The 27,179-nt window shown below is 37.0% G+C and overlaps 2 protein-coding genes across 4 annotated transcripts; both read left to right on the forward strand.

Annotated features, from left to right (window-relative positions):
• The first annotated feature begins 6,248 nt into the window (after positions 1-6,248).
• On the forward strand, positions 6,249-19,494 carry nap1l1 (nucleosome assembly protein 1-like 1). 3 transcript variants are annotated; one of them, XM_026228225.1, is made up of 16 exons: positions 6,249-6,399; positions 9,026-9,063; positions 9,796-9,881; positions 11,611-11,713; positions 11,980-12,121; positions 12,926-13,018; positions 13,132-13,260; positions 13,601-13,672; positions 13,749-13,888; positions 13,963-14,108; positions 14,229-14,248; positions 15,119-15,241; positions 15,330-15,362; positions 15,439-15,489; positions 16,839-16,870; positions 18,355-19,494. In XM_026228225.1, exons 2-15 carry the CDS (start codon positions 9,047-9,049, stop codon positions 16,842-16,844), a joined length of 1,161 nt encoding a protein of 386 aa, XP_026084010.1. In that variant the 5' UTR covers positions 6,249-6,399; positions 9,026-9,046; the 3' UTR covers positions 16,845-16,870; positions 18,355-19,494. The 3 variants fall into 3 exon arrangements, with proteins under 3 accessions (XP_026084010.1, XP_026084000.1, XP_026084004.1); XM_026228215.1 differs by lacking the exon at positions 16,839-16,870; XM_026228219.1 differs by lacking the exon at positions 16,839-16,870 and having other exon boundaries at positions 12,926-13,006.
• A 985-nt stretch (positions 19,495-20,479) lies between these two features.
• phlda1 (pleckstrin homology-like domain, family A, member 1) lies at positions 20,480-22,778 on the forward strand. Its single transcript, XM_026228233.1, has one exon. It carries the CDS (start codon positions 20,504-20,506, stop codon positions 21,137-21,139), a length of 636 nt encoding a protein of 211 aa, XP_026084018.1. The 5' UTR covers positions 20,480-20,503; the 3' UTR covers positions 21,140-22,778.
• The last annotated feature ends 4,401 nt before the right edge of the window (positions 22,779-27,179 follow it).

Genomic DNA, 27,179 nt, shown 5'->3' on the forward strand with positions numbered 1-27,179 from the left:
TTAGACTTTTATTTTATTTTAGCATTTAGCTTAGTTTAAATTTTATGGCTTATATGCTCCATTCTTTTGCTTAAACTTCTCATTAATACCTCAAATTTAAGTTACAAATGACTTACAGTCAACCTAAACAATATTTTCTTTCACAATAAACCATAGGCCTAGAACAATTTGATGTTAGTAACAAGCTCCATTAATCAAATTGAGTCAAACCAAACCAATTCAATGACTCTGAATCAGTAAGCTGTTCACTTGATGACATCTGCATTCAGTCCAATTCGGAAATGAACCATTGTGTGAACGGTTAAATGATTAAACGGGTTCATCGAATGATTGAGAATGATTCATTCGTGATTGCACTGAAAAAAAAAAAATTATACTACATTTTTGTAACTGGTTGCAAACAATTAATTTTAGCTATATTTAATAAAACAATGTTGAAAGTTAGTCAACTAAATTTGTTTATTTAAATGTAGCTAAAATAAGCTGCAACCACAAATTTTGTAAATACATCTCTATTGTGTAATGGATTCTCAAGGAAACGGATTCATAGGTTTTATTTAGCTTATTTTCTTATATAGCTTCAGCTCCATCCTTCAACTCAAAATAATTTCATTCTAAATAAACAATACTAAATTAAATCAGGTCGTCCAAATATTCAAGAGTTCTGCGTCATGTTTCTCCCAATTCTCAGCTCATTTGCATCAATCCTCCCTATATGGAAAGTTCACATGTTATAGGGCCCCAGAAACACCAAGGTTTCATTTCAGTTTCGTTTTTGATTTTGGCCAGCGGTTATAAAAACATGAATGTAACGTGGCTGTCGGTGTCCATGCTGTTCTTGCTCCATAGTTCAGAGCGCACTGAGCTGCGGTTTCCCAACTGCATGAAACACAGACTAATATGTCAAAATGTCTCACTAAACACAGTCAGTTATTTCTGAAGTGAAAAGTAATGAATGTCAGTATATTAGATCTGCTGTCTGTTAACAAAAGAAAAGGAGAGACATTTTCACTGCTCTTCACTGAATAATGCTCATTACTTTGTTTATGCAGTGCTTTATTTGTACATTTGATTACTTTAATACATTTTTTTTATTTAAAAAAAAAGTGTGTGAGTTGCAATTTCTTCAGTTGAAAATAACAACAAAAAATATTTTTTTTAAATGTAAAAAGTACATGATTATGCTTTGAAAAATAGAAAAGAATAAAAGCAAAAGGCCTACTGCAATATCGCATCATCTTCAAAACCGAAAACTTCACCCAAGCAATAAAAGACACAGTCTATTAATAAACTGCTTGGTTTTAAGATGAGTTTTATTTGATGGTTTGAACAGAATCTGGTGTGTGTGTGTTGCCTAACCTAAAAACTGATGAGATCCATGATAGTTGTTCTTCACCAGTCATCCAGTACATCCTGACATGATCATGCTGCGCAGAAAAGCACTATTTGTTGCTTAATTAGTCCATTATTAACACCACAGACCTGTGTTGAGTCATGTGGCATATGGACTTTACAGACTCCGAGTTAAATGAATTACTCATGAAAACAGAAAACAGTCGGGTGTGAAGGACTCTTTGAATGCTGATGCTGACAGCTGTTTTCAGCCCAGGGTTCATCACACAGATCTGTGTTTGTCACACATACTGTATTTAGCTCTGTATAGAGAGGAAGGAAAGAGGTCCGTTTCTAGACACGACTCCTACCTGCAGCCGGAGAGAGAAGCGTGCGATAGTGCAAAAACTTACTCTGCATGAAGAAGTCTTGAGGTGTTTGCTGATGACATCTACAGGGGAAACACCTTCTGATACAGCAGAAATACCAGCACCCACCCGAACCCTCGTCTGTGCTGCTCACCCACACTACTAACACACTTCCAGACAGCTGAGGACTGAAGGTTTGTCTAGTCAATCTCATAACTATACCACCTGACTGCAAAATGTATTATAACATTTATTTTTATTCCAAGCAACACACTGAAATATCTCATTATAAATGTTTTGTTTTTATTGTATTGTTTTGTTTTATTTGTTGTTTTAATTTATGGAAGCACTTGAAAGCTCATTACATATTTTATTTTATTTTATCTTATTTTAATTGTTATTTATGCACTTAAATGTTTATGTGTTTTTTTTTTTTTTCTAGCTAATTCCCACTTATTCTCAGGTAATTATGCTTGAACAATCAACAATTAAATTAAATTAAATTAAATTAAATTAAATTAAATTAAATTAAATTAAATTAAATTAAATTAAATTAAATTAAATTAAAATTTATTTTATTTTATTTTATTTTATTTTATTTTTTATTTTTTATTTTTTATTTTTTATTTTTTATTTTTTATTTTATATTTTTATTTTATTTTATTTTATTTTATTTTATTTTATTTTATTTTATTTTATTTGCTGCCCCAGCTAATGCCCATGCATGTTCTCAGGTAACTTATACTTGAATGCACGTGATTTTATTATTTATTAATTTAAAGTCAACTAATGCCCATAAAGACCATACTATTTTTATTTTGTATTTTTGTGTAACACATCCACAGTAGACAAAATGCTGCACTGTACAAGTTATATTCTGGTTGTGTATCCAAAAGGAGAAATCCTTCATCTCCTCTTGAGTCAGTAGTGAGTTGCATTGGAGAACAGCTGCTGCTATACACACACTGATGATGCAAACATGACACAGCCATATGCAAATAATACAATGGGAAAAGAAACCAGCATAGACATTGGAAAGCAAATGCATTTCACATCCAAAAGGTTTGATGTGTCAAAATAACACTATTTAGCCTCTCTGATTGGCTCTCACGAGCTCCTGTAACAGTGATGTCATACTTCCCCTCTCTGCCGGCGTGTTGCCATGGGGACGATGCAGTACCACTCCGCCAGTCCTCCAAACGCTCTAAGATTATCCCATCATCCCGTCTGGCGGGGGAATCCTGTTTACACTCTTCAGAGGGCCGTCGATATTTGAACACATGCCATCTTCTTCATTCTGCTTCTTTGCAGACGTGCAGACACACAAAGGTGTGATGTTTCCACACCTCCCACCTGCGGAGCATTAAAATCCCCTGGAAGTGCTGCAGGAGGGGGTGGATGGAGACCTTTCTGTTGTGTTTGTGCAGTGGGCGCTCTGTGAATGTTCTGTGCTGCTGGATTATGTTGCACTGAGGGCTGTGTAACATTGACAAATCAAAGCCAAGCTTCTGCTGAGTCTGTTATTATTGGACCTCATCTGCTCCATCCTGACAAACACCTTGTGGTCAAACCTTTGAGCCACAAACAGATCATGTGCACATGCATCATCATATCCAGTGAAGAACACAGGGGTCATGTTGGGTCGTAACAGGCATCAGTGCTATAAAGTGCTACTCGTTTATGTAATGTTTAATATATCTTGTTTGTACAATATGAATGCATTTCTTTCATTTCAAATTTAGTTAACCAAATGGTTTTTACATTATTTTAATTTATGCATTTTTGTTTTATTTATTTGTTGTTTTGTATTATTTTTATTCTCAGGTAACTTATGCTTGACTGTTCATTATTATATTGTATTTTATATTACATTTGTTTATTTTCTCTTATTCTATAAAGATGTTTGCATAATATATTATGCATGCATTCTGATCATTTTTATTAAATTTTAGTTCATGCAAAAAATATTTTTACATTTTCTGCAACATGCCATTTTTATTCTTTCTATTTTGAGTGTTTATTTAAAAAATTTTTTAGTTTTTTGTTTTTTTGCTGTGTGTTTCATAATTTTTCTGTGTGCCATTTTTTAAATATGTCTATACTGTTTTTATTCATTTGTATGTCAGTTTTATTTTACAACATCAAGTTAACGTTTGAAATCGTACATAAATTTACATAAAATTATTGTACACATATTTTATTATTATTATTTTTTTTTTAATATTTACATTAATATTGTATTAAATGTTTTATGAATATTTTATGATGTCAGTTAATCTTTAAGTAACAGTATTTGAAGCATGCGCCTCATTAATGAGATGTAAATCATGAAAGCCTGTTTCACTCACACTGATGAGGTGTTTTCTGTCTATTTCTATATGTCTGTGAAGCATGTTTTTGGGTGAACACCTGTCCTCGTCTCTTATGTAACCCTGTGCGAGTGTGTGTGAGAGTTACACAGATGCAGCCGCTGACGGGTTAACTGTGTCTCTGTCACTGCATTAATTTTTAAAAACTGTGGGCATCTATATGTCAGCTCCTGTTTCTGTCAGCAGGATATCGAGTGGGCAGGGTTGAAGTCTCAGCGCTAGATGATAGTTACAGAGGAGCAATAAAGGGTGAGAGGCCGGCACGCGCTTTCATCCCCCGAGTCACATTAGCTGAAATATTACGTTTAAATAAGAGTTTGTGCATTCTTGTCATCAGTAACTCACTCAAATACAGTGCAGAAGTCATATGGACTACTTTAATGGTGCTTGAATGGAGTGCCTGAATCCCATCTGATTTTATTTGAGAAATTAATTTAAAGGTATCGTTTACCAAAAAAATGAATATTCTGTCATATACTCACTCTGATGTTTTTTCAAACATATATGAGTTGATATATCTGTTGAACACAAGAGAAGATGTTTTAAAGAATGCAGTTGACGGTAGCCATTGACTATTTTGTTTTCTGTACTATGGAAGTCAATGGCTACCGTCAACAGATTGATCAACAGAAGAAAGAAACAGGTTTGAAACCACTTCGGGGTGAGTAAATGATGACAGCATTCTCATTTTTGGGTGAACTCACCCTTTGAGAACTATATTTTGTTATCCGCTAACAGATTATGTTTTTAAAATGTTCTGGAGAGGTTTTCTCAAAGTTACGAACAAACATTATTTCAGTAACTTTAATAGAATCTCCATTCAAAGTTATCTTCTTCTTCTTCTTCTAAAAAAAAAAAAGGTATTCACATAATTCATGGGACGTCTTTGTCTACTGTTTTTTAAATGTTCCCATAATATGTGCAAAATGATCACATGGAATGTTCAAAATATTTTAAAAACATTTTGATCATTTTGAACATTAAGAGAACATTCAAAAATAATGTTTTCATAACTCACTGGGAATGTTAGAACATATTTTTGTTGGCTGGGAGTCAGTCTCTTCTACCTGTGTCTGCAGTAAACTGCTGATTAAAAAGGTTATGTGTATGTTATTAAATATCAGCTGTCTCACCATGAACACATTCACCATGAACGTCCTCCCTTGAAGTAATGAAACCTGTTTTTCTCCACATGATGTGATCCCAGCTAATAACAATATGTATAACATTTTGCTAACATTCAGGTTAACAGTATTTTTGAACGTTGATATCTCTGCATTTATAAGCGTACTTAGTTATGCAATTATATTTCTTAACGAAGGACATCATGCATGTCTCTTCAGGTTTAAATAATAATTTCTAAGTCGCAATATTTATGCAATCATTTTTGTCTCTGATCTAAGATTCCAGGCTCATTTGCATATCATAAGCTGATTAAAAGGCTAACCAGAATGTGCTAAATAAATATAACATTATAAGTAAATAAAAAATAGTTGTTCCCTGATGTCATCTCTCCTGATCTTTGATATTGTTGCATGGTGGTTTTTTGCAGCTCTTTCCTCAGAGCAATTATAATTCTTAAAGATGCTTATAAACTCAACATTTATTTCTGTGGCCTGTTTCCTTCTTTCTTAATTTTTCTTTTCCGGTTTCATGTCTCTTTTAAAGAAAGCAACAGATGAGTGTCAGAAATTGCTCCAGTTTCTGGAATTTCAGTCTTGTTTCTTCTAAGCGCACAGAACAATGACTCTATTTATTATCTTACAAATCTGATACATTGCATACCAAGAAGAAGTGTTATTATTAGTAATTTCACAGAATTAGTTTCAACAAAATGTTTCCAAGTTTAGTTTATCAGACTAGATAGTTAGATATTTTAATTTTAAAATATTTCCTGGCAATTGGCAAACGCTTTGGCGGGAACCTCAGCCCCAGCCCGCTCTGGAACAATGGCATTCCCCCTAAACCATTTCCGGCAGCCCCTCCCTCTGCGCTCGCCCTTGTCCCAGTGGCATATTTTCAAATCCTAGTATGGCCAAGGCTTAACTCATGAATATTAATTAGCTAACATGAAAGACACGTGCGTGCAAACGTCCAATGAGACTAGCGCTAGAGCGCGAATATCGCGGTACGTAATTAATATTCATGAGTTCCCCCTTCGCCGTAGTAGGATTAGTATAAGCGTGAGCTATGTTACGTGGTGACGCCAGATGTATATGAGCGCACGCGGCGGGATCTCTTTCCCTTTTAGCGCCATCAGAGCGGGAGTCTCGCGCTGTTCACTGCGCAGCAGCACCGCCTCAGACAGACCTCTGCACATCGGGCTCTCGGTAAGAGCACACACTGCCGAGGGGCTGCTTATAAACCTCTTTTTTTTCAGTCTAGAAGATAAATTAGTACTTGAGTCGAGATTTAACACGCATCGAGATGTTTACGTTAGCGCGAAGTCCGTCAGTCAGCAGCCGTCGAGACGGACTCCTCCATGATGGAGATGAAAATGGCTGTTCGTCTTTTAAATATCGAATGAATTCAGGTTTAGCCGTTAAACGGACACATCAAACTGGGGTTTTAATGTTTAAAGGTTTGTTTGTGCGGTTACAGTAGTTGGAAATGTTGTCTTGAGCGTATTTTCTTATGTTGGGAGGATGATGATGATGATGATGATAGTTCGTTTGATCTGGCGGGCAAGTTTTTTTCCCCCGGTTTTTTTTTTGGGTGGGGGGGGGGTCTGATCACCTTGTCGGAAAATTTAAATATCCAGTTCATTTAACTAATTAATCTATTTTTAAGTGAGATTTGGATGTGGAGATGCACATTTGGCACAACGTCTCTCATGATTAGGATGAAATGATCTAATGCTAGTTTAAATTCTGTTGTGTTTCTGCTAAGCTTCAGTCTGTAGCGCTGTGGTAAGACTTCTCTTGTTGAGATGGGTTGGTTATTAAAAGTGTACTGTGTTAGTGTTATCAGTCTCTAGTAAGGATGGGTTGGTTATAAGTGTACTGTGCTGCTAGCAGCTTTAGCCGGTGAATCTGTGCAGGAAACACGTGGTGATGTGGCCTGCTGGGAATTGACCACTGCACTGACCCTTGGATCAAATCCAAGACCATTAACCCAGTTTAAGAGTTAAACAGTGTTTTAGATCGTAGCTTAGACAGAGTTGGTTGGTTAGTTTAACTTGTCACCTCTGTATCTGTGTGAAATGTGGCTGGTGGTGGGTTGCCAGAGGCTCTTAATGAATCGAATACTGTATTTTATCTTCTATTTAATTTCTTGTACATTTGTCTTTTTTTTTTGTCTTGTTACCATTGTTGATGGGTTTTTCTTTTTAAGATTGGGTGACAATTTCTTTTTCTTTTCTTTTTTTTTTGCATTAGTTTGATCACCTCTAATAACTTTTGTTAATTTATTATAAATTACTATTTTACACATTTATAATTTTATGCGAATAATAAACACAATCCGTGTATATTTAAAAGAAAATCAATTATACCTGATAACACAATACTAACAATAATTTATTATAAGTACTAAAAAATATTGCTACTTATTATAGTCACATAATAATTGCTGTTAAAAGTGTTCATTGTCTGGCTTACTATTTCTTGTATAAATTTTTCTGAAAATGCTTGTCATATGCACATAAACTGACAGTCACCACTTATAAGCTACTACTTAATCTTGTAGAAACTTAATTTTCTGTAAAGTTGCTTTGCAATGATTTGTATAGTAAAAAGCGCTATAAAAAAACTTGAATTGAATTAAATACATTACTATATTAGTAAATTTAGGAGATTTTTAACCCCTTCCAGTCATTTCTGTGTTGGAAAGGCCTAATTGAAAACATTGTTTTATCACAGAGGTGTTATTTTCTTCTGGGTTATAATTGGGAATGTAGAAAAAATGTAAATATCTGAAAATTTGGTCAGTCTCTAGTTTGGTTATGTGCGTTTTATTTGCTTCTGCTTTTTAAGATTGTGCTTGAATTGGTGACCAGATTTGTTTCTTACGGTCCTGAAAAACCAGTGAATTTGTAGAGTTGTGGTTTTTAGGTGTGTGAAAGTAGACCTGAAATTGCTATCGAGAGCAATCTAAGTCACGACTGACTGGAGTGAATCATATCGCAGTCTTGGAAACGTGTTGGTCATGAGGTTTGGGAAGCCCAAAGAGGTTTTAGTGCGTTGAACCTTTGCTCTCAGGTCAGCTAGATTTTGAAAGGTTTAAAGGCTTGCTTTCAGTGCTGAATAATGGTTATCAGAGTCTGAAGGAAATGTGCTGGTATTGTGATGTCTTGTTGTGAAATAAGGTGATCCGTTGCTGCCATGGTTTGGGAGACTCTATTATGTGTCTGTATTGACAGGTTTCAATTGTCTGATCTTGACGCAGACCGAAAGAGGAAGAGATTAAGCTTCAAATCTGTCAAGAATGGATGCTGCCAGGGTGGTGTCAGGTCTTCGTGTTATTGATCTTCTACAGGCTGAGAACAGTCTGTCTGTAGCAATCAGCTCACGAATGAATGAAGCTGCTCGCTCTTTCCGCTGGAGGTTTGGAGGTAGGCGTCTGAGCCTGTGTTTGATCCGTCTGTGCGTTGGAGTTTGCTCGTATGCAGGTCGGACCCTGACAAATGGATCCAGTCAGATTCAGAGCTGAAGATAGTGGTTCACACCTTTTGATGTTTAGAGCTAATCTATCCCATAAACCCCCAGGGATTGAATCTCTACCACTGAAGTTTTCCATCACGAGGACTGCAGCGTGCATGCATGCGTTTCAATCTATTTGCACCACCATTTCACATTTAGATGCTTCTGTAATGCATCTGAATAGTTAAAGTTGTGCATATTGGCTGCCTGAGTCATCCTAATACAGTCTCCTAATACAGCGACCGAATTTAGCTTGAGGCTGTTGAACATAATGGACAGCGTTAACATTTTCCTTTTGTGTTTTTTTTTCTTCTAGGAAACAAAACGGTGAAACAACATGGCAGATCTTGACAAGTAAGTGTTTGTTTGCCTATTAAAGGGCATTTATTTCTTACTCCATCATCTCATTTCTCAGTTTGACAGCTTATTGTATTGATGGCCCTTCACATTTCCATCTTTATGCCTGTTTTTGTGTGAGAAATGGTGCATAAATGCCTCTCTTGGCTGATTTTTGATTAGCCCTCACATAACCAGGGAACTCAATTAAACACCCCATCCAGTCCTAACCTGTTTCCTGCCTGTTGGAGACTGTCTAGGGCCAGCAACACATCGTCTGCATGCTTTAGCGCGCTGTGTGGTACTCCTAGCGTCTATGCCATGCCAAACACATACTTGCAACTCTAAAACCTGGGGTTCACTCACTCAACACTTCTGTGACACGAGCAATACACCTGTTGCTCACCACACTAACTTCCTGTGTGCCGTAGATGTGATGCTATTTCACACGCACGTGCATGCTTATTTCAGCCAAGATTTAACAATTGGATAAGCTCCGTGCTTCAGATCCTGCTTAGATTTCAATGCTATAGATAAAAGTTGAAATGCATGATGATAAACAAATTTTAAGAGAAAATATTTTTCTTTGCAGAGCTCTTATCTTCAAGTAGGAAGTGCTGATTGCTTGTGATATGACATCTCTTAGTCAGTTTTGCTCTCTTCGGTCTCGAAGACATTGATAGAACAGAACTGTAAGACCTACAAAGCTAGTTGGGTTCATGTTTAATCCCTGGTTGTGTGTTTTTACAGTAAAGACCAGACTGAAATGGACCCAGCAGATATGGAGGATGTTGAAGATGTGGAGGAAGAGGAAACTGGGGAAGACAACAGTAAAGGTTTGACATTTGACTATTTCATGCATCCCTTCGCCCCCCCTTTCATATCCTGTGTGAACAAGAGGTTGACCAGTAGTTGGTTTTGCTGATACTGAAATCCGAAAAAATGGTTGACAACTAGCAAATCGCCATTATTTGAATGAAAACCTTCCTCTTAATGTAAAATAGTGCTGAACTTTATAAAAAAGATTAACATAATGACTTAACCATGAGAATATTTTGTAGTTAAAATAAATTCAAATGCAAAAATTAGCTAAGCCTCATCGAGATTTTTTTATTTATTTTTATAATGCAACTTCTTTGGACCGTGATCACGTTCTAGATGTGTATATATTTTAGCTAGCTTATGTTTCTCTTGCACATGACTACTTCATGAAGATTAATTGTAGGAACACAAACCTTTTTAAAACTATAAAACACAGTATCCTTCATTGGCTGTGCTTGTTTATCACTGAGCAATGATAAACTATCGCTGTTGATTTTTACCATAAGTGATGGTTCAGCAAAGCAGTTATTTGTGCTGATGAATTGTTAATAATGACCACCGCTTATTGCTCCTATTCGAGAGGACGGTTGATCAGTCATCTTTTGCTATTTGCATTGCAAATCATCACAACCAGACCAAGTTGCAGTGACGTCTGATACTCGAATACATATATCTTATAACTATACAGCTTAAGTGTAAACCCTTCTAAAACCACAGTGTTTGATCACCTCATATATCAAATACCAAGCAGGTACACAAGGAGCGACAGCTTAAATGCAAGTTTCTTTCTTTTCTAGAGACGATTCGAATGGCTAAGATGAATCAGATTTCCCATCACTCCCTCCATAGTGTGTTTTCATCGTGTAGAGTCTCTTTTCTCTGGTTTTCTTTGCTAGGGAGCTGTGAAGGACAAGTAAAGGCCATCTGTCATGGATTCTTATTGCTGACAGTCATGAGGAAAAGGCCATGCACACGTTTGCGCTGGCATGTTTCGTGTTTGGTAACATGATCTCAGTCTGTAAGCTCAGTGATCTTAGCGGTGTTTAGCAATTGGACCGAACCATTGGGCAAGACCATGAGTATTAGAAGGTTTAGTACTAAATAATACATGCATGTGATGTGTGGTCACTCGTTAAAGATAGCTTCAGGACCGCTGACCTTGTCCCTGTTTGCTACGGTTTATTTTTGGGATGAAAAGCGCATCTTTTTTTGACCCCTGGTGAAGAAGGTGCCCTAGATCTGAGACCTATTACAGGGTTGTGGAGGCTTTTTTTATTAGTATTATTATTATTATTTTGTACTTGTAAAAAATATATATTTTTTTAATTTTATCTTTTTTTTTTTTTCTTTTTTTTTTCTTAATTTGCACTAATTTTTTTTGTTACATTAGATTTATTTTTCAGTATTTTTACATTAAAAAGTACGGAGTAATATTAATTAACTACATGCATGTACTTTATGGTTAGGGTTTGGTTTAGGGTTACTTGAATGTCATCATGCATAATTTATTGTTATTATAGTAAGTACATGTAATGTGTGTAACAAGGACACATTAATGTGTGACCTTTTTTGATTTTTTTTTGTAAGTTTGTATGCAATTTCTCTATTGTTTTACTGGCATGATTTAGTTATTAATTGAATAATAATAACTTGGTTATTCTTTGGTGCTTCTGTGATGCAGAGTGTGATTTGTAATGGTTTTCTGCTGTGAACGTCAGTCGACTCTCTTTGCTTTGATTTTAGCACGTCAGCTGACGATGCAGATGATGCAGAACCCTCAGATTCTTGCGGCGCTGCAGGAGAGATTGGATGGGCTCGTGGGATCCCCCTCAGGGTACATGGAGAGGTACGTGCCCATGCACAGCACAAATACAAATAGCTTCCTTGTTTCCCATTGGCTGCATCTAATTTCCCTTCTTTGCCAGCAACGACTGAATTAAATGTTGCTAATTTTGTCCCGATCCTGTTCCCTGATTCCTCTCTGGAAGGTGCCAACCAAATGTCAAGCATATTTTTTACTCTCTCCATACAAAACGATGATCTTGGGGCGTTCATGAATCATCATCAGTGTGTCATTTGCAGCGTGTGATGTTGTTTGTGGTGTCTGCGCAGCTTACCAAAGGTGGTGAAGAGACGTGTTAATGCCCTGAAGAACCTCCAGGTCAAATGCGCCCACATCGAAGCCAAGTTCTACGAAGAAGTGCATGAACTGGAGCGAAAATACGCTGCTTTGTATCAGCCGCTCTTTGACAAGGTGAGATTTAAAAACCCGATGCATTTCTGCTGCCAATCTTTCCTCCAAAATGGAAAAAGGGTCTGGTTTAAGATGTGGTGTGCCAGAAGGAGGGCGGTACAGTGCGTTAAAACGGTTACTTTGCAAACACCAAGTGGTCAATCAAGGACACTAGAGACCAACGGCAGCCAGAGAGATGCTTTACAGAAAATAAAACCTGAGCTGTAGCTGTTTATCCTCTTCTGTAGCTCTCGCTCGCGCTCCCAGTGGAATAGTGAGGTCCAAGAGGCTCAATTAAAAATTGGGATCCTTCAAAATAACACTTCAAACAAGTTTACTGACTTTAAGTCTTGCATTACAAGTGTATTTTGGTGTCCGCACAAACTCTTCTTTGTGTGGCGGTTTATTCTAGCCAAGAATGGAGTACTTGGGTGATATTTTAATATAATTAAGGGACTAATATAGTTTTGGTGTTTATAAAGATGTGGATATATTCTGCTGTTATTGTAGTTTTAGTAATTGTTTTTGCTGTTTATTTTAGATTGAAGTAATAAAATGTGTAGATATTTTAGTTCATATTAATTGTTTTTAATTTATTAAGTTTGATTTTATGTTTATGAAGGGCCAGGAATATTGATTTGAGTGTATTTTACGAAGTAATACTTTTTTCTGTTATCTTTATGACCATAACCCGGCTTGGACATAGATTCAGCTGGTTTACAGCAACATCGGTTTATTTTTTGAGTAGTTGATTTAATATTTTAATTCAGTATTTAGTTTTAACTTCTGGAAATGCCTCGAATGAATGTTTAAAACTGTCTTTAGCGGAGTGAGATCGTGAGAGCCGCATACGAACCCACAGACGAGGAGTGCGAGTGGAAACCAGATGAAGAGGAAGAGCTGACCGTAAGTAAGCAGGTACAGGTGATCCATACCTGCATGCTCTTCAGATACCACCGCGTTTACATCATACTGTATGATGAGCTGTTCAGTCATAGCTTGACTCTATGTATCGTCTGTGTCTTCACCAGGAGGAAATGAAGGAAAAGGCTAAAGTGGAGGAAGAGAAGAAAGACGAGGAGAAGGAAGACCCTAAAGGAATCCCAGAGTTCTGGCTCACAGTTTTCAAGAATGTCGACCTTCTCAGCGAAATGTTGCAGGTAGGGCGAGACCGACCGGGTAACGCTGACACACGAGGGAGCGATTGTGAGTGTAGTAGTGTTCAGAAGCAGGTCGTGCATCCTGGGCTTTTACAATAGGAGGTTTCTCTTTGGAAAATGTCCTTGCTGCCATCTTGTGGTGCATAAGTGCACCTTGAATCCTTTTAGCTGAAGATAAGAGCATAGTGGACTCTAATGATGCAACTGTTCGGTTTCACTCAGAATTTAATGCATCATTTAATTTAGGCTGGTTAATGTATTGCATTTAGAATGTGTTTTTATAAAAGAAAAGGATTTTAGTATTTCGAAGCGTATCATTTATTTTGTTTTTCCTGTCTAGGAACATGATGAACCAATCCTTAAGCACTTACAAGACATTAAAGTCAAGTTCTCCGATGCAGGCCAGCCGATGGTGAGTCTGACCGTCTCTCTGTTTCCTGTCCGGTGTCTTAATCTCCGTTTACTCACAGTCTGGTCTCTCTTTTCAGAGTTTCACATTAGAGTTCCACTTTGAACCCAACGATTTCTTCACAAACACAGTCCTGACAAAGACCTACAAAATGAGGTCTGAGCCGGACGAGTCGGATCCCTTCTCTTTCGACGGACCGGAGATCATGGGCTGCACAGGGTACGGCTCAACCTGACTTTCACTCTGTTAGCTTTGACAACATTAGTTACATCGGAGACTGACTCTGTTTTCAGCTGCACCATCGACTGGGTTAAGGGCAAGAACGTCACATTGAAAACCATTAAGAAGAAACAGAAACATAAGGGACGTGGCACAGTGAGGACGGTCACCAAGACGGTCCCCAATGATTCCTTCTTTAATTTCTTCTCTCCGCCTGAAGGTGAAACCCCCCCCCCCCCCCCCCCCCAAACTACCTCATCACCGATCAACCATGTGTCAGTCTGTTATCATATTTTAGTAGAATAGCATTTGCTGATAATAAACTTTCTCTTCTTTACAGTTCCAGAAAGCGGTGAACTGGTGAGTGACTGATTTTATTCCTAACTCATTGAACATTGTCCTTTTTTATTTTTTATTTAGGTGGACTAATTTAAATACTCTTTTTAACATAAAACAGTTTTATTCAGATGTTAAACAGATTTTTTTTATTTAAAGTATCAACTTTTTAGATCTCAGCCTTTTATATAGCTTCTTGGTAGTTGTATGACTTATTTACTGTTTTCGCCATGAAGATGTCTTTTGTTGCTGAGGTGGCATTAAAAAAATAAATGCATATTTAAATTTCAATATGCATTGCCGGGGCCTAAAACTAACATTTTGGCGTTTTTGTGCAATTTGCAATTGACTTTTGCAAGGTCAGGGCAATTGACTTTTAATAGTTTAATGTCTAGTAAATTTAATAAAAAAAAAAGGGCAGAACAAATTTGCTACTTACAACATTTGCTATTATTATTTTAAATGATCATTTAATCACATAAAAATTGTATATATAAAAAAAAAAAAACACCATTAAAATCAAGTGCTATAGTTAGTTTAATTTATGTAATATTGCTACTGCTTATTATTTATATAAAAGTACATTTTGTGTTTTTTGAACAACTTTCAAACATCAGAAAAGCTCTTATTTACATTTTACATTAACATTTATGCATTTAGCAGACGCTTTTATCCAAAGCGACTTAACAGTGCATTTAGGCTAACATTTTTTTTATCGAACACGAGTTCCCTGGGAATCAAACCCACAACCTTTTGCACTGCTAATGCAATGCTTTAGCCACAAGAACACTCATTTGGCTCAAAATCGCAGGGCATCTGCTTGGTGAATGTTATTTTGGCTGGGGATCATGAAGTGTCACTGTTCTGTATGAGTGACTGATGGTTTGTGTTCAGGACGAGGACTCTGAGGCCGTGTTAGCAGCAGACTTCGAGATCGGTCACTTCATCCGCGAGCGGATCGTGCCCAGGGCGGTGCTGTACTTCACCGGAGAAGCCATCGAAGATGACGACGATGACGTGAGTAAACGACAGCCGTCCTTTCATGCATCAAACGATGCTTTATCTCCAAACCTCTGACCGCTGTGTCTCTGTGCTTTTTTTTTAGTATGACGAGGAGGGAGAGGAAGCTGATGATGAGGTTCGTAGTCCTCTGTCTGTTTTTATCATCGTTATTCCTCTAGATGTTTATAAACCGACGTGTTTGTAACTTGCAGGAGGGTGAAGAGGAGGCCGACGAGGAGAACGATCCAGACTATGAGCCCAAGGTAAGAGTCCAGACGTCCATCGCTGATCCTCATGGCAGGGCGATACGGAGATCTCAACATACAGAATACATACTGTCACTTCCTCTCATGCATCTCTGCCTCTCTCGCCCTCAAACGCTGATTCTCCTGACAGATTTAATAACTTCAGCTTTGTTTACGGTCATCTTTGGTCCATTCGAGAGAGAAATCCAAATGAGAACAGCTCCTTTTTTTAATCGAGTAGATAAATGGCCGCAGTGTTTGCAGCTTCTCTGTGAACGTCTGACCTTTAACCCTGATTTATAAATACTACACTGCACTTCTGTGGGTATTTCGGTTTCTCTGCTCTAAAGAGAAGCAGATCTAAAGCATCAGCACTGAATATACGCTGCCCTCAAGAGGTCAGTTTAATGGTCAGCTTTCTCCTATTCCCATTAATCTCTGAGTCTGATCATAGATGAGTGATGCAGCAGTGCTTTCTCCAAGGGGTTAAAGGTCAGGGTGGCATAGTTAATGAATATCCCTTCATTATTACTGACTTTATTCATTTGTATGGCTACATGGTTTGGGGACTAAAATTAAATAGAATTTTTTTTTTTTAATCAATATGTTATAGTAGTATTAATAAAAATATAAATAAAATTTAAGCAAACTATACATTACTTGAAATATTTCACTGTCAATTAAACTTTCTGAAATTTCTTATGCTCAATTTAATTTTATTGTGAGATTACAGTAGTAATTTAAAAATATTAATATTTAGTTTTTGTATATTTTTATTAATATATAAATAGCCCATTTTAATTTTACAGTGAAAATACAATAGGAAAACTTAATAAATAAATAAATCAAAATAAAATAATAAATAAAATAATGCTAACATGGCATTAGTATTGTAAATTTGTAAATGTAGAATTTAAGAAATAATTATCATGAGCATTTAAGAAATATAATATTTTAAATCTATAAAGCTACAATGCTAAAAATGATGGCTGGCTTTTAATTTTTCTTTTTGTTTTAACACTTTGAAAAAGTACATTTAATTTCTTTGCGTTTAGCAATTTGGGCTTCGTTTCAGTTCGTCGTTTAGCTCTAGCTCCTTAGTTTGATTTGAGAATCTGCTCGAATCATCTTCACGGTTCTGGATGTGATTGAAGCATGTCTGCAGGTTTATCTTCTCTGTGTAGTTCACAAACATCTGTCTTCAGCATGCCTGTCTCCTCTTCACTCAAAGCATGCACTTGACTAATCAAACAGAATTAGAGTAGGAAAATACTGACTTTAAGCAAAGACATAATTAACATGTTAACTTTTCAAGCTCTTTGGCATCTCTCTGAATTTGAGTTCCTCTCTAAATTTCTCCTCACTAGGTGTAAGTGATGTCTGTAGTAACCCTGCCCTGGTAGGTAACGCTCCTGAATTAATGTGACCCTCCCGTAGCGCTTGATTCCCTTCCCATCATTCCCCACACTGACCACTAACACTTGTGCTTGTTTCCTCTCTCTAACCATCGTGAGTTGCCATTAGCATCTGTATTGTTTCTGTATGTTGAAGCATCCGGTTTGCTCTCCAAATGAAGTCTTGGTCTGATTTGTTCCCGCCGAGGGTGAAAGACCATGCCATTGGTGGAAACCAGTGTCAGTCATTGCTGTGTCATCCCTAGGGCCCTATGAGTCTGTTTCATGACCCCCCGCCCCCCCAAATTCATCTTATTTCAGTTGTAATTTTTCTGGATTCTGTTTAATGGTTAGATTTATATTTTATTAATCGTATAAAATGTGTAGTTATAATAAAACTTAAGTTTAAGATTAGATTAGCTCATTAAATCCTTTTTATTCTCATCGTTTAATTTTATATATATATATATATATATATATATATATATATACTTTTTTTTTCTTTTTTTTCTTCTCTCTCTGGATTTTGTTTTAATAGTTTTTAATTAATAAAATCTAATTTAACATGTCTAGTTAATCAAACTTTCCTCAGTTACTTGAGTTTGGCAAATTACATTCAAGGCCTTATGAAATCCTTTATTTTTAATTTGGAAATGTATTTTCTAATTAAGAAGCATGTGTAGTTATTTGATAACATTAAACATGCAATTAAACAGCTGATTTGAGTTTAATTAAAGTTTAATCCATTATTATTATTTTTTTTTATCTGTGCCTTATTTCAATTTTCAGTTTTTAGTACTTATGTCATATTAATCCTGAAATTGATACAATTAAAAAAATTGTTTTTGTTTGTTATATTTTAGGGTCTTATGAAACCTATTTTTACTATTCCTGATTTATTTAATGTATATTTATTTAAATCTTTCTTGTTTTCCCCGTTTGATTAATTTACATTTTAATAGGATCTGCTGTAATGTTTAAACTCAGTAATAATTAAATTTTTATACGAAAGTCAAATTTTTCTTTTTTATTATTAAACTTTTTTTCTGATTTTTTTTTTTTATTTTTTATTTGTTTTTCTCAGAAATTGAGCGATATCTGGTTTTATAAAACATTAACAGTTTAATTGAAGTAATCAAATGAGAATAAGTTGGTTTAGGGGGTTGAATGGATTATTCCTGATGTTTTAATAATTTGATAACTTTGAAAAGTGTTGATCAAAGGATGTGCAGACCCTTTCTGTGCATGTGATGAATATCAAACAAAATGATTAAATGCTTATGAAGTTAATGTAAATTGCAATTATGACTAAATTCCACAACTTCTCCCATCACAGAAATCATAGGGCCCTACGACCTTTAACTTGTAGCCGTGTGATTTGATTGGCTGAAACGCTTATGAACCTAAACCCTGAGCTGTTTTCACAATGGAAATGCATTTTGTGTGCAGAAGGTGTAACCGTTCCTCGCTCTGTTGGTTTGTTTCACAGAAGGATGCCAATCCTCCAGAGGAGTGCAAACAGCAGTGATGACAGCGCCACCTTCAGGATCCCATACACTGTAACGGCTTCAATCAAACATAGTTACTTACCGCCTTACAATGTTTTGTATTTTTCTTGGTAGAAACAATTGAAAAATTAAATAAAATGGTTTCGAGATTTTTGTTACAAAAAATAAGAAAAAGCCACCACACACAACTCCTCCATCGGGAGCCGCGGCTCATGACGCGTCATATTTTACTAGACTTCTTTTCGTTTTCCTCTTTCTCTGTATCAATAGTTATAAAACCCTTCGAAGCATGACACTCGTTCCTTCACCGCTAAACTAGTTGGGTTCTCGTGAAGTCTTTTGTATTGCTCTTAGACAACAGCTGTGGAAAGATGTTCCAGGTTTACAGGAGAGATTCATTCGGTTAACATTCCACACGAACGTCGTCTGTTTTAGGTTGGGATGCTGTTTAAAGCTCGGCGGAGACTGGTCCATCAGTCGGCGCACTGCTACATGACTCCTTTCTTTTCAATGAGCACTTTGTATTTTCGTCATGTGTCCGAAGCGTTTGTTTTTTCCGTCGATTCGACCAATGCTTAACTTTCAGCTGGCTTGCAGTTCTTCAGAAGGGTTCTCTGCTCCGCGGAATGCACTTAGAACAATCCGAGCGACCTCATTGGAGGATTCAACTTTGAACGAGAGAACCTGATTGGAGGAGCCAGTTTAGCTAGTCTCTGATTGGTTGTTGTTTCTGAGCTCGGCCCTGAGTGATGTTTGTGGTGAAACACATTCTCTGTTTGGCAGGCGTATCACTGTGAAGGGGTGTGTGTGTGTGTGTGTGTGTGTGTGTGTCTTCGTCTGATCTCACTCGTAGCGCAGCCCAGCAGGTCTGAAGCAGATAGAGCAATATTTTCACCTGGAAAGCCTCACCGCCGCAGTATCCCGTGTCTCGTGGCCTGGCTCTGTCCGGATCACCGGTCAGTTAGTTAGTTGTGTCTGGTGAGCGGCTGAAGCAGCAGGGGTCTTTCTGGTTCCCCTCAGCAGCTGTTGTCAAAGCAAAATGCCATGCTACAAAATACTAATGTACTCAATAACTGTACGTGGATGTATATTCATGAAAAATAAACTGGTAAAACGTGCAAGCCTTGGTCTGTCTCCTTCTGTTCATGTGTAAAGCTTATTAAGGCTATCATTTAAGCACCAGTTTTATGAAGGTTTGTCAATTGGTGAACACTTGTAATCATTCAGTTACTCCACTAGGAGGCAGCATTGAGTTGAAGTTGCCTGAATTAAATTTGACCACTCGTTATAATAAAGATGTAATGGGTCTGTTACTCATTTCAAAATATGGAGCTAAAAGATTAACCGAGTTACTGGTTTACATATTTAATCTTGCCTAAAAATACTAAATGATCATCTCTGTACATTTGTAATGAAAGGGAAAAATTTATTGCACTTGTCCATAATGGTTTATTATTTTTGGCTTGTGGTCAGAATGCAATATTTATTTAAATCAAACATCGGAAAAGTGTTAAATTAGGAAAGTTTTACATCAGGTCTTATTAAAATTAGATGTATTTATTTTAATTATTACCAGTGCCGTTATAGCATTTTAGATCCTATAATCGTACTAATATTTTGAATATTGTTTCCCAGTTTCATTTTATGTTCACATAATTATAGCATTGTGTTTTTATATATATGTATATATATAATATGTATAGTATATAGTTTATTTTAGTAGGCTACATGAATTGAGATGTTGACCTGGAATATTATTTACATTTTATTTCAGTTTTTGTTTTGTTTAAGTTCTGGTTTTCGTTATTTATAAATAACCCTGATGAGCACACATTGTTTATATTAAAATTATCTTTTTATTGTAATTTAGTATTTTTTATATATATATATATTAACTATTTAAATCTAAAAAAAGATTTTGCATGTTTCAAATAGTTGGTTTTTAAACTTTTAAAGTTATATTCTATTAATATCTTGATTTACACACTGTTGCAATATTTAACACCTTTTTATAATATTGCTTTTTCTAGATGTTTGAAATATTCACGTTAAATTTCATAATATATAATAAGATTGATTTCTAAAAATTCTGCCTCGATGGGCACCTTATATGGTTTTTCGAGACGGTCCATGATGGACTCGAGTGTGTGTGCGTGTGCGCGCGCGTGCGCTGATGTTGCTGAGTTGAGCGCGTGCAGTGGGCGGTCCGCGCGTGAGAGAAAACCCCCGTGCGCGCTCCGTCCCGATCCTCACACTGCTCGCAGACCTCCATCTATCAGCTCAAACCTACCCACCCTCAGTCCACCCTCAGGAGCGTTTGATGCGCGATCGGAGGCGATGCTGGAGTCCGGCGGCGGCGCGGTGCTGAAGGAAGGCGCGCTGGAGAAGCGCAGTGATGGTCTGCTGCAGCTGTGGAAGAAGAAGCGCTGCGTGCTGACCGAGGAAGGACTGGTGCTTCACCCACCCAAACACCACCACCACCACCACGACACCGGCTGCAAGGCGAAGGAGCTGCACTTCGCCAACATGAAGACGGTGGACTGCGTGGAGCGCAAGGGCAAGTACGTGTACTTCACGGTGGTGATGTCCGAGGGCCGAGAGATCGACTTCAGGTGCCCGCAAGACGAGGGCTGGAACGCGGAGATCACGCTGCAGATGGTCCAGTACAAGAACCGGCAGGCGATCCTAGCCGTCAAGTCCAGCCGACAGAAGCAGCAGCAGCTGCTCGTGGTCTCCGCGCAGAAGATGCTCCGAAACGCGCAGTAGGACGCCGGAGAGCCGCGATATAGATAGACGTCACCGCGCGTAAAAAGCGCTGGATGCGCATCACGGACGTCGCTTTATAGTGTCACCTTCCGCGCACGGACGCTCTTTGTGCATTGAAAGACATCACGGCTGAAGAAGCACCGGGGATATCTCCTCTCAGACACGGGGGCCGGGGCAAGTTGTCACAGTGACGTTCTGAATTCTGCCCTCCAAATGAGAGATTTTGGGGTAATAGGGCTTTGGTAAACTGTGAAACCACAATGGGATTTGTGACCCTGGAGCACAAAACCAGTCATGAGTTGTAGTAATAGCTACACTGTATGGGTTAAAATGAACGATTTTTCTTTTATGCTAAAATCATTAGTATATTACGTAAAGATTGTGTTCCATTAAGATATATTTGTAAATTCCCAACCCTAAGTAGGCTATATCATAACATATTTTTTGATTAGCAATATGCATTTCTGAGAACTTAATTTGGACGACTTTAAATGCAATTTTATTAGTGTTAACATTGTATTTAATTTTTGTGCACCCTAAGATTCCAGATATTCAAACACTTGTATCTAGGGAAAAAGTCATATCCCAGCAATATGAATTTATTTAATTTTTTTCATTGTGATAACATGTCCCAATTTATGCATTCAATGAACTGTATTTTCTAAACTGAATGGTGTACATGTTCATATGATTTCATATGAAGTCTGTGTTCATCGACTGATTGATAAAACACTGGAGTACAAAGCTGTGACAGCTCGCCCCGGTCTCCCTCACAGGTTCATGGGTTGTGAATGTGAAATGCCTTCAGTGCGCCTTCATTCATCATTCGCTCGGACAGAACTGCCACCATAACTTTCCATTTCAGTGCAGTTGCATTTCTCAGTTTTGTGCCTCTCCAGACATGCAATCGATATCTTCCGGGAGACCTGAAAGGCCAATCCGTTCCGGTCCAGATCACAGTCTGCATGCGCGTGAGCAGGGATTTTAAAGAGACTCCGTGACACACTGGAAAACTGCAGACTCTCCTGAAACCCAGTGATCCTGACAGATCCACCAAAAAGCATCCCATTATGTATTTATTTGTACATTTCTTTTTTTTTGTAACTGGTCATTTGCATATCTGAATGTTGGGTTATGTTTTTTTTTAAAGGACACTTAATGCATTTCAGAACTCAGAATAAGCTTTTGATTTTCATTTGTTGTTGTTTGTGTAACTGGTTTGGATGGACGATTCACATTTGACCAACTTGTGGCTGTTCAAAAATTGGGTGCATCATCATATTGACATGACGTAACATGTATTCTGTTAAGGTTCAGTCGTTGCAATCGTTGATCCATATGTGATGCAATGAAAACGAGATTTGGGAAGAATGCTGGAAAAGTCCACTGTGTTAATTGTGGTCTCTATTCCCGAATGAGCATGGGGATCTGATCAATGTTGTGTTGCATAAATCTTTGCGGAGTCAAATGCATGGCGACGGATGTCGAATCTCGATGCTCTTCTGCCGAGTCCTGCGTGTGATCGAGCTGAAGTTTGCATTTGTGAAAATGGTGTTATGTTGATGGAATGCCATCGTTCCCTGAGCTGATGCGAATGCCACTTTCATACCTTCGAAATATACATTCCATTTCAAATGAACATTGCATCTTTGTCTTTGCTTAGTGTGGTGTGTTTCAGGGATTTTGTGGTTATTCTAAAGGAAAAGTTCTCCCAAAAATGATGGCCGCAGGTCATCCAAGATATGCAGATGTGTTTGTTTCTTCATCACATTTGGAGAAATGTAGCGTTGCATCACTTGCCCACCAATGCGAGTGAATGGGTGCCGTTAGAATGAGCGTCCAAGCAGCTAATAAAAACATCACAATAATCCACAGCACTCCAGTCCATCAGTTAATGTCTGGAGAGAAATGTTGCGTGTTTGTAAGAAACAAATCCATCATTAATGCATTTTAACTTCTGGCCTAAATATGAGTCCATGATCCACAATAAAGCTTCCTCCAGTGTGAAGGTCCATCTTGTCTCCACACACATATCTGTGAAATCTATAGACATGAAGTCTCAAAATACCATTATGTGATAAGCATCAGTTTGATTTCAACCAATAATTTCACTATGATTTCAATATGTGACACTACCTTAGCCAGCATTAAATATACAAAGGTTATATTTCCACAGAATGCTCTACATCTTTATGAAGGATGATTTTATGTAGAAGCAGCGTCACATTTCTTAAGAACTCTTTAGGACTGTTTTTGCTTGTAAACGGTGCTGTGCAGATTTCTCTCCTGATTCAGACAGCACAACTTTTTCACTGGAGGAAGAGTTATGGATCGAGGACTAATATTTTAGCCATTTTAATGTTAAAAAACGTCTAAATGATGGATGTGTTTCTTACAAACACAGCTTTTGGCTTCTCAAGTCATTACTTGCTGGACTGGTGTGTATTACTGTGATGTTTTTATCAGCTGTTTGGACTCTTATTCTGACGGCACCCATCCACTGCTGAGCAAGTGACAGAATGCAACATTTCTCCAAATCTGATGAAGAAGCAAACTCATCTGGGATGGCCTGAGGGTGAGGAAACATTCATCAGAAGGCGATTGTTCACGCGTGCCATGTTTCTGAAAATGCAAATCACATTTGCATTGCATTGCACAGCGTTTTTTCACTGTCTCGTTCACTTTCCAGCGTGTCTCCTCTGTGAAGCAGTTGCCTGTCTTCCAGAGCTATAAGTGGAAGCCGTTTCCTAGAATAATATTTCACTGTCAGAGCCGTCAATGAGACGAAGCTCCGACGCACCCCACTAACTAAATTAAAACCTGGACGCTAAACCAGAGCGAGGACCACCGTGAAGGATGCATGTGTGTGTTATTGGATCCACATGATGACCTTAATAGATGAGGACGGTTCATTACATCACACTGTAGGCCTACCATAGTGTCATGGAATATATAGTTCCTGTGTTGATTTGAGACGTGATCAGCAGATGCACGTGTGTGTTTCTCTATAGGAAACATGCGACTGCTTCTCTCCACATGACTGAGATTCTTTCTAAGGCCTTGCAGGGCATTATGGGAGTGAGTGTGTAAAAACGGCAGACTGGCTCACTCTCTGTCCAGTGCACACACACACACACACACACACACACACCCTGATCCTCTATTTTTACTCTGGTAAACCTCTGTAATCTGAGTTGTGTGCCAGGATCGTCACTCTTCATGTGTTTACTAACCACATCCGTTCGTCACATTATACCGCAGTAAGCTTATGGCATTTCTAGCACCATTAACATATTACAAAAACAAAAAAACGGATTTTAACTAGATTTCAGGCCACATTTTTGACCTATTTTGGAAAAAAAAATGAAATAAACTTTAAATAATATAGAAATAAAATAATAATAATGAATATATATTAAAAAAATGCTAAAACTTTCCTATAACATTTTAAGTCAATCTTAGTTAATGTTAGTTTCAACATTTACATTACTAAATCAATAGTTTATTTTGTTTATATTATTAAATGGACTTGGGCTAACAATGAACAGTTGTGTTTTTATTTACCAACATGGTTAAAGATTAAGAAATACTATAACGAATGTATTGTTCATTGCTAATTATCTGTAAATGCAAATGAATGGGACTTTATTGTATTGTACTAAAATAACTAATACCACAAAAAAAAACAAACAAAAAAAAAAATGTTATACAAAAATAATAAAATGACCAACACAATACAAATTGCAAAACTGACCAAATTAAATGTAAAATATAAATGAAAAAATAAATATACAGTTAGAAATAAATAAAAAAATACATCAAAATTTTAATAATATACAGTATTTTTTTTTTTATCCACAATCATGTCCTAATCATGATGACACCATTGCAGCAGAAGTCACTGTAGACTGTAGTTTTGGCTGGAGATTCAGCAGCGTTTCTGCAGCAGAATCATTGTAATTCTCTAATTGCCGGTTAATCTGTGTAATCATTTACTCCTTCCAGCAGTGCTTTGCAATTAAACGAGAGCTAATTATCAGAGAAGTAGGTGCAGGATGGAGAGAAGAGTTATAAACGAGCCAATAACTGTTTCACATGCATATTCCTTATTCCTGCTTTATAAATATGAAGGATTTCAACTCTGGTCCAAAACCATGTGAGCTTCATTGTTGTCTACTTTTTAAGGCGGCATCCTAACTGAAACTGAATGTTTAGTCACAAATAGCACAAATGTTATATATATAACTATTTGGAACAAGTATCATTTGTTTTCAGTCTCTATTCTTGGTCCAAAGTGTCACAGATCCTTGTGAATGTCATCTGATGACAATGATTGTCATATTAACCAGCTAAAATCCCCTGCTGGGTCGCTGGTTAGATATTTGCTGTGAAAGGATATTTGTTATTAACTTCACGGCTGATGAAAAAGCTGACAAACACACGTCAGGTATGTTTTCTTCCTGTTCTTGTAGGAAGTCACCTGCAGTCAGATGAAGAACAAAGTTAATGAATACTGTCTGATTGAGTTCTCGAATAACCTCAATATTTGCTCATATACAACTATTTGATTATATAAACTAGTAATTAGTGGCATCACATGTAAAAACAGAAAGCATAATCAGTCATTTTTTCCTCCTTTTTTATTTTTGTTTTCTTTTTTACTTATTTAGGTAAATTATTGTGAGATGTATGAGTTTGCACTCATTTGTACAAAAATAAAATAAAAATCAGTTGTTTGAACCGATCACTGAGTTACTTATTAATGGATTAAAGGTGCTGTAGGGAACTTTTGTAAAAAAAATATATATATTTTTTACATACATATTTATTAAACCTGTCATTATGTCCTGACAGTAGAATATGAGACAGATAATCTGTGTAAAAATCAAGCTCCTCTGGCTCCTCCCAGTGTCCTATTGCCATTTGCAGAAACTCCATCGCTCCCGGTAAAAAACAACCAATCAGAGCTGCGGTCCGTAACTTTGTTTGTGTTCAAAATGTAGAAAAATTAACATAATAAGCGAGTACACCATGAATCCATTTTCCAAACCGTGTTTTTAGCTTGTCCTGAATCACTAGGGTGCACCTATAATAAGTGTTTATATTCGGACTATTTTAGATTGCTTCGGGGATACCGCGGCGGAGTACTTTGTGATTCTTCATAGACATAAACAGAGAGAAGTAGTTCCGGCTACGATGTTCTTCCGCAAGACGCAAGTAGTTCTGTTTATTAACCGCTAGAGCGTCAAAAGTTCCCTACCGCAGCTTTAATACTACCTCTTTGAAACAAGCTGTAATTGTTTATATTTTTGGATATTCAAAGTATTATATTGGTGTCAAAAATTAAGCTTGTATAATAAATCTGATGTGTGTTTTCTAATAATAATAATAATAATAATAATTTAAAAAAAAAACTCTTCTCCATGGTCTTTAAATAAATTTAGAAATATTTGTATAGCTACCATTCAGACATAAGAAAGACATTTTTGCCAACAGCTATTAAATTGTATAATCAATGCTTGATGTGTGTATAAATATGGTGGAGTGCATACGTTGATGCATGAAACAAATGGCTTGTGTATGAAAAGCAGTATTTTTATCTTATTTATCTATTGTGTGGTGAGCTCCACTGTGACGTGTATTTCCCTTTGGGATTAATAAGGTCAGTCGAATCAAATTATTATTGTTCCTCTAGCTCAATTGGTAGAGCATTGCGCTATATTGGGGGTTCGATTGCCCGGGAACACATGATAGGTAAAAATTGTTAGCCTGAATGCACTGTAAGTCGCTTCGGATAAAAGTGTGTGCTAAATGCATTAAAAAAAAAGAAATTCATTTTGGGCTGAACTGTCCCTTTAAGATGTATTATGAAGCATTCTGGCTGAAAGACTGAATGAAATGATCTCCTCTTGAACAGCAAACCTTACATTTCCCGTCCTAACACTTGACTTTGCCACAGGTCCTGCCTTGGTGTCTGTTATTATGGGTGTGTGATTTCTCGAACACAGAGAGCCCTTTCTCTCTCTCTCTCTCTCTCTCT

Source organism: Carassius auratus, chromosome 4, assembly GCF_003368295.1.
Source record: "Carassius auratus strain Wakin chromosome 4, ASM336829v1, whole genome shotgun sequence".
NCBI lineage: Eukaryota > Metazoa > Chordata > Actinopteri > Cypriniformes > Cyprinidae > Carassius > Carassius auratus.

Bases quoted from the DNA above. Each gene is read 5' to 3' on its own strand.
- nap1l1 (XM_026228215.1), top strand. The intron at 12,122-12,925 runs GTGAGATTTAAA...AACTGTCTTTAG, and splicing joins ATCAGCCGCTCTTTGACAAG to CGGAGTGAGATCGTGAGAGC. The intron at 13,673-13,748 runs GTGAGTCTGACC...CTCTCTTTTCAG, and splicing joins CCGATGCAGGCCAGCCGATG to AGTTTCACATTAGAGTTCCA.
- phlda1 (XM_026228233.1), top strand. From the start codon at position 20,504: ATGATGGACTCGAGTGTGTGTGCGTGTGCGCGCGCGTGCGCTGATGTT.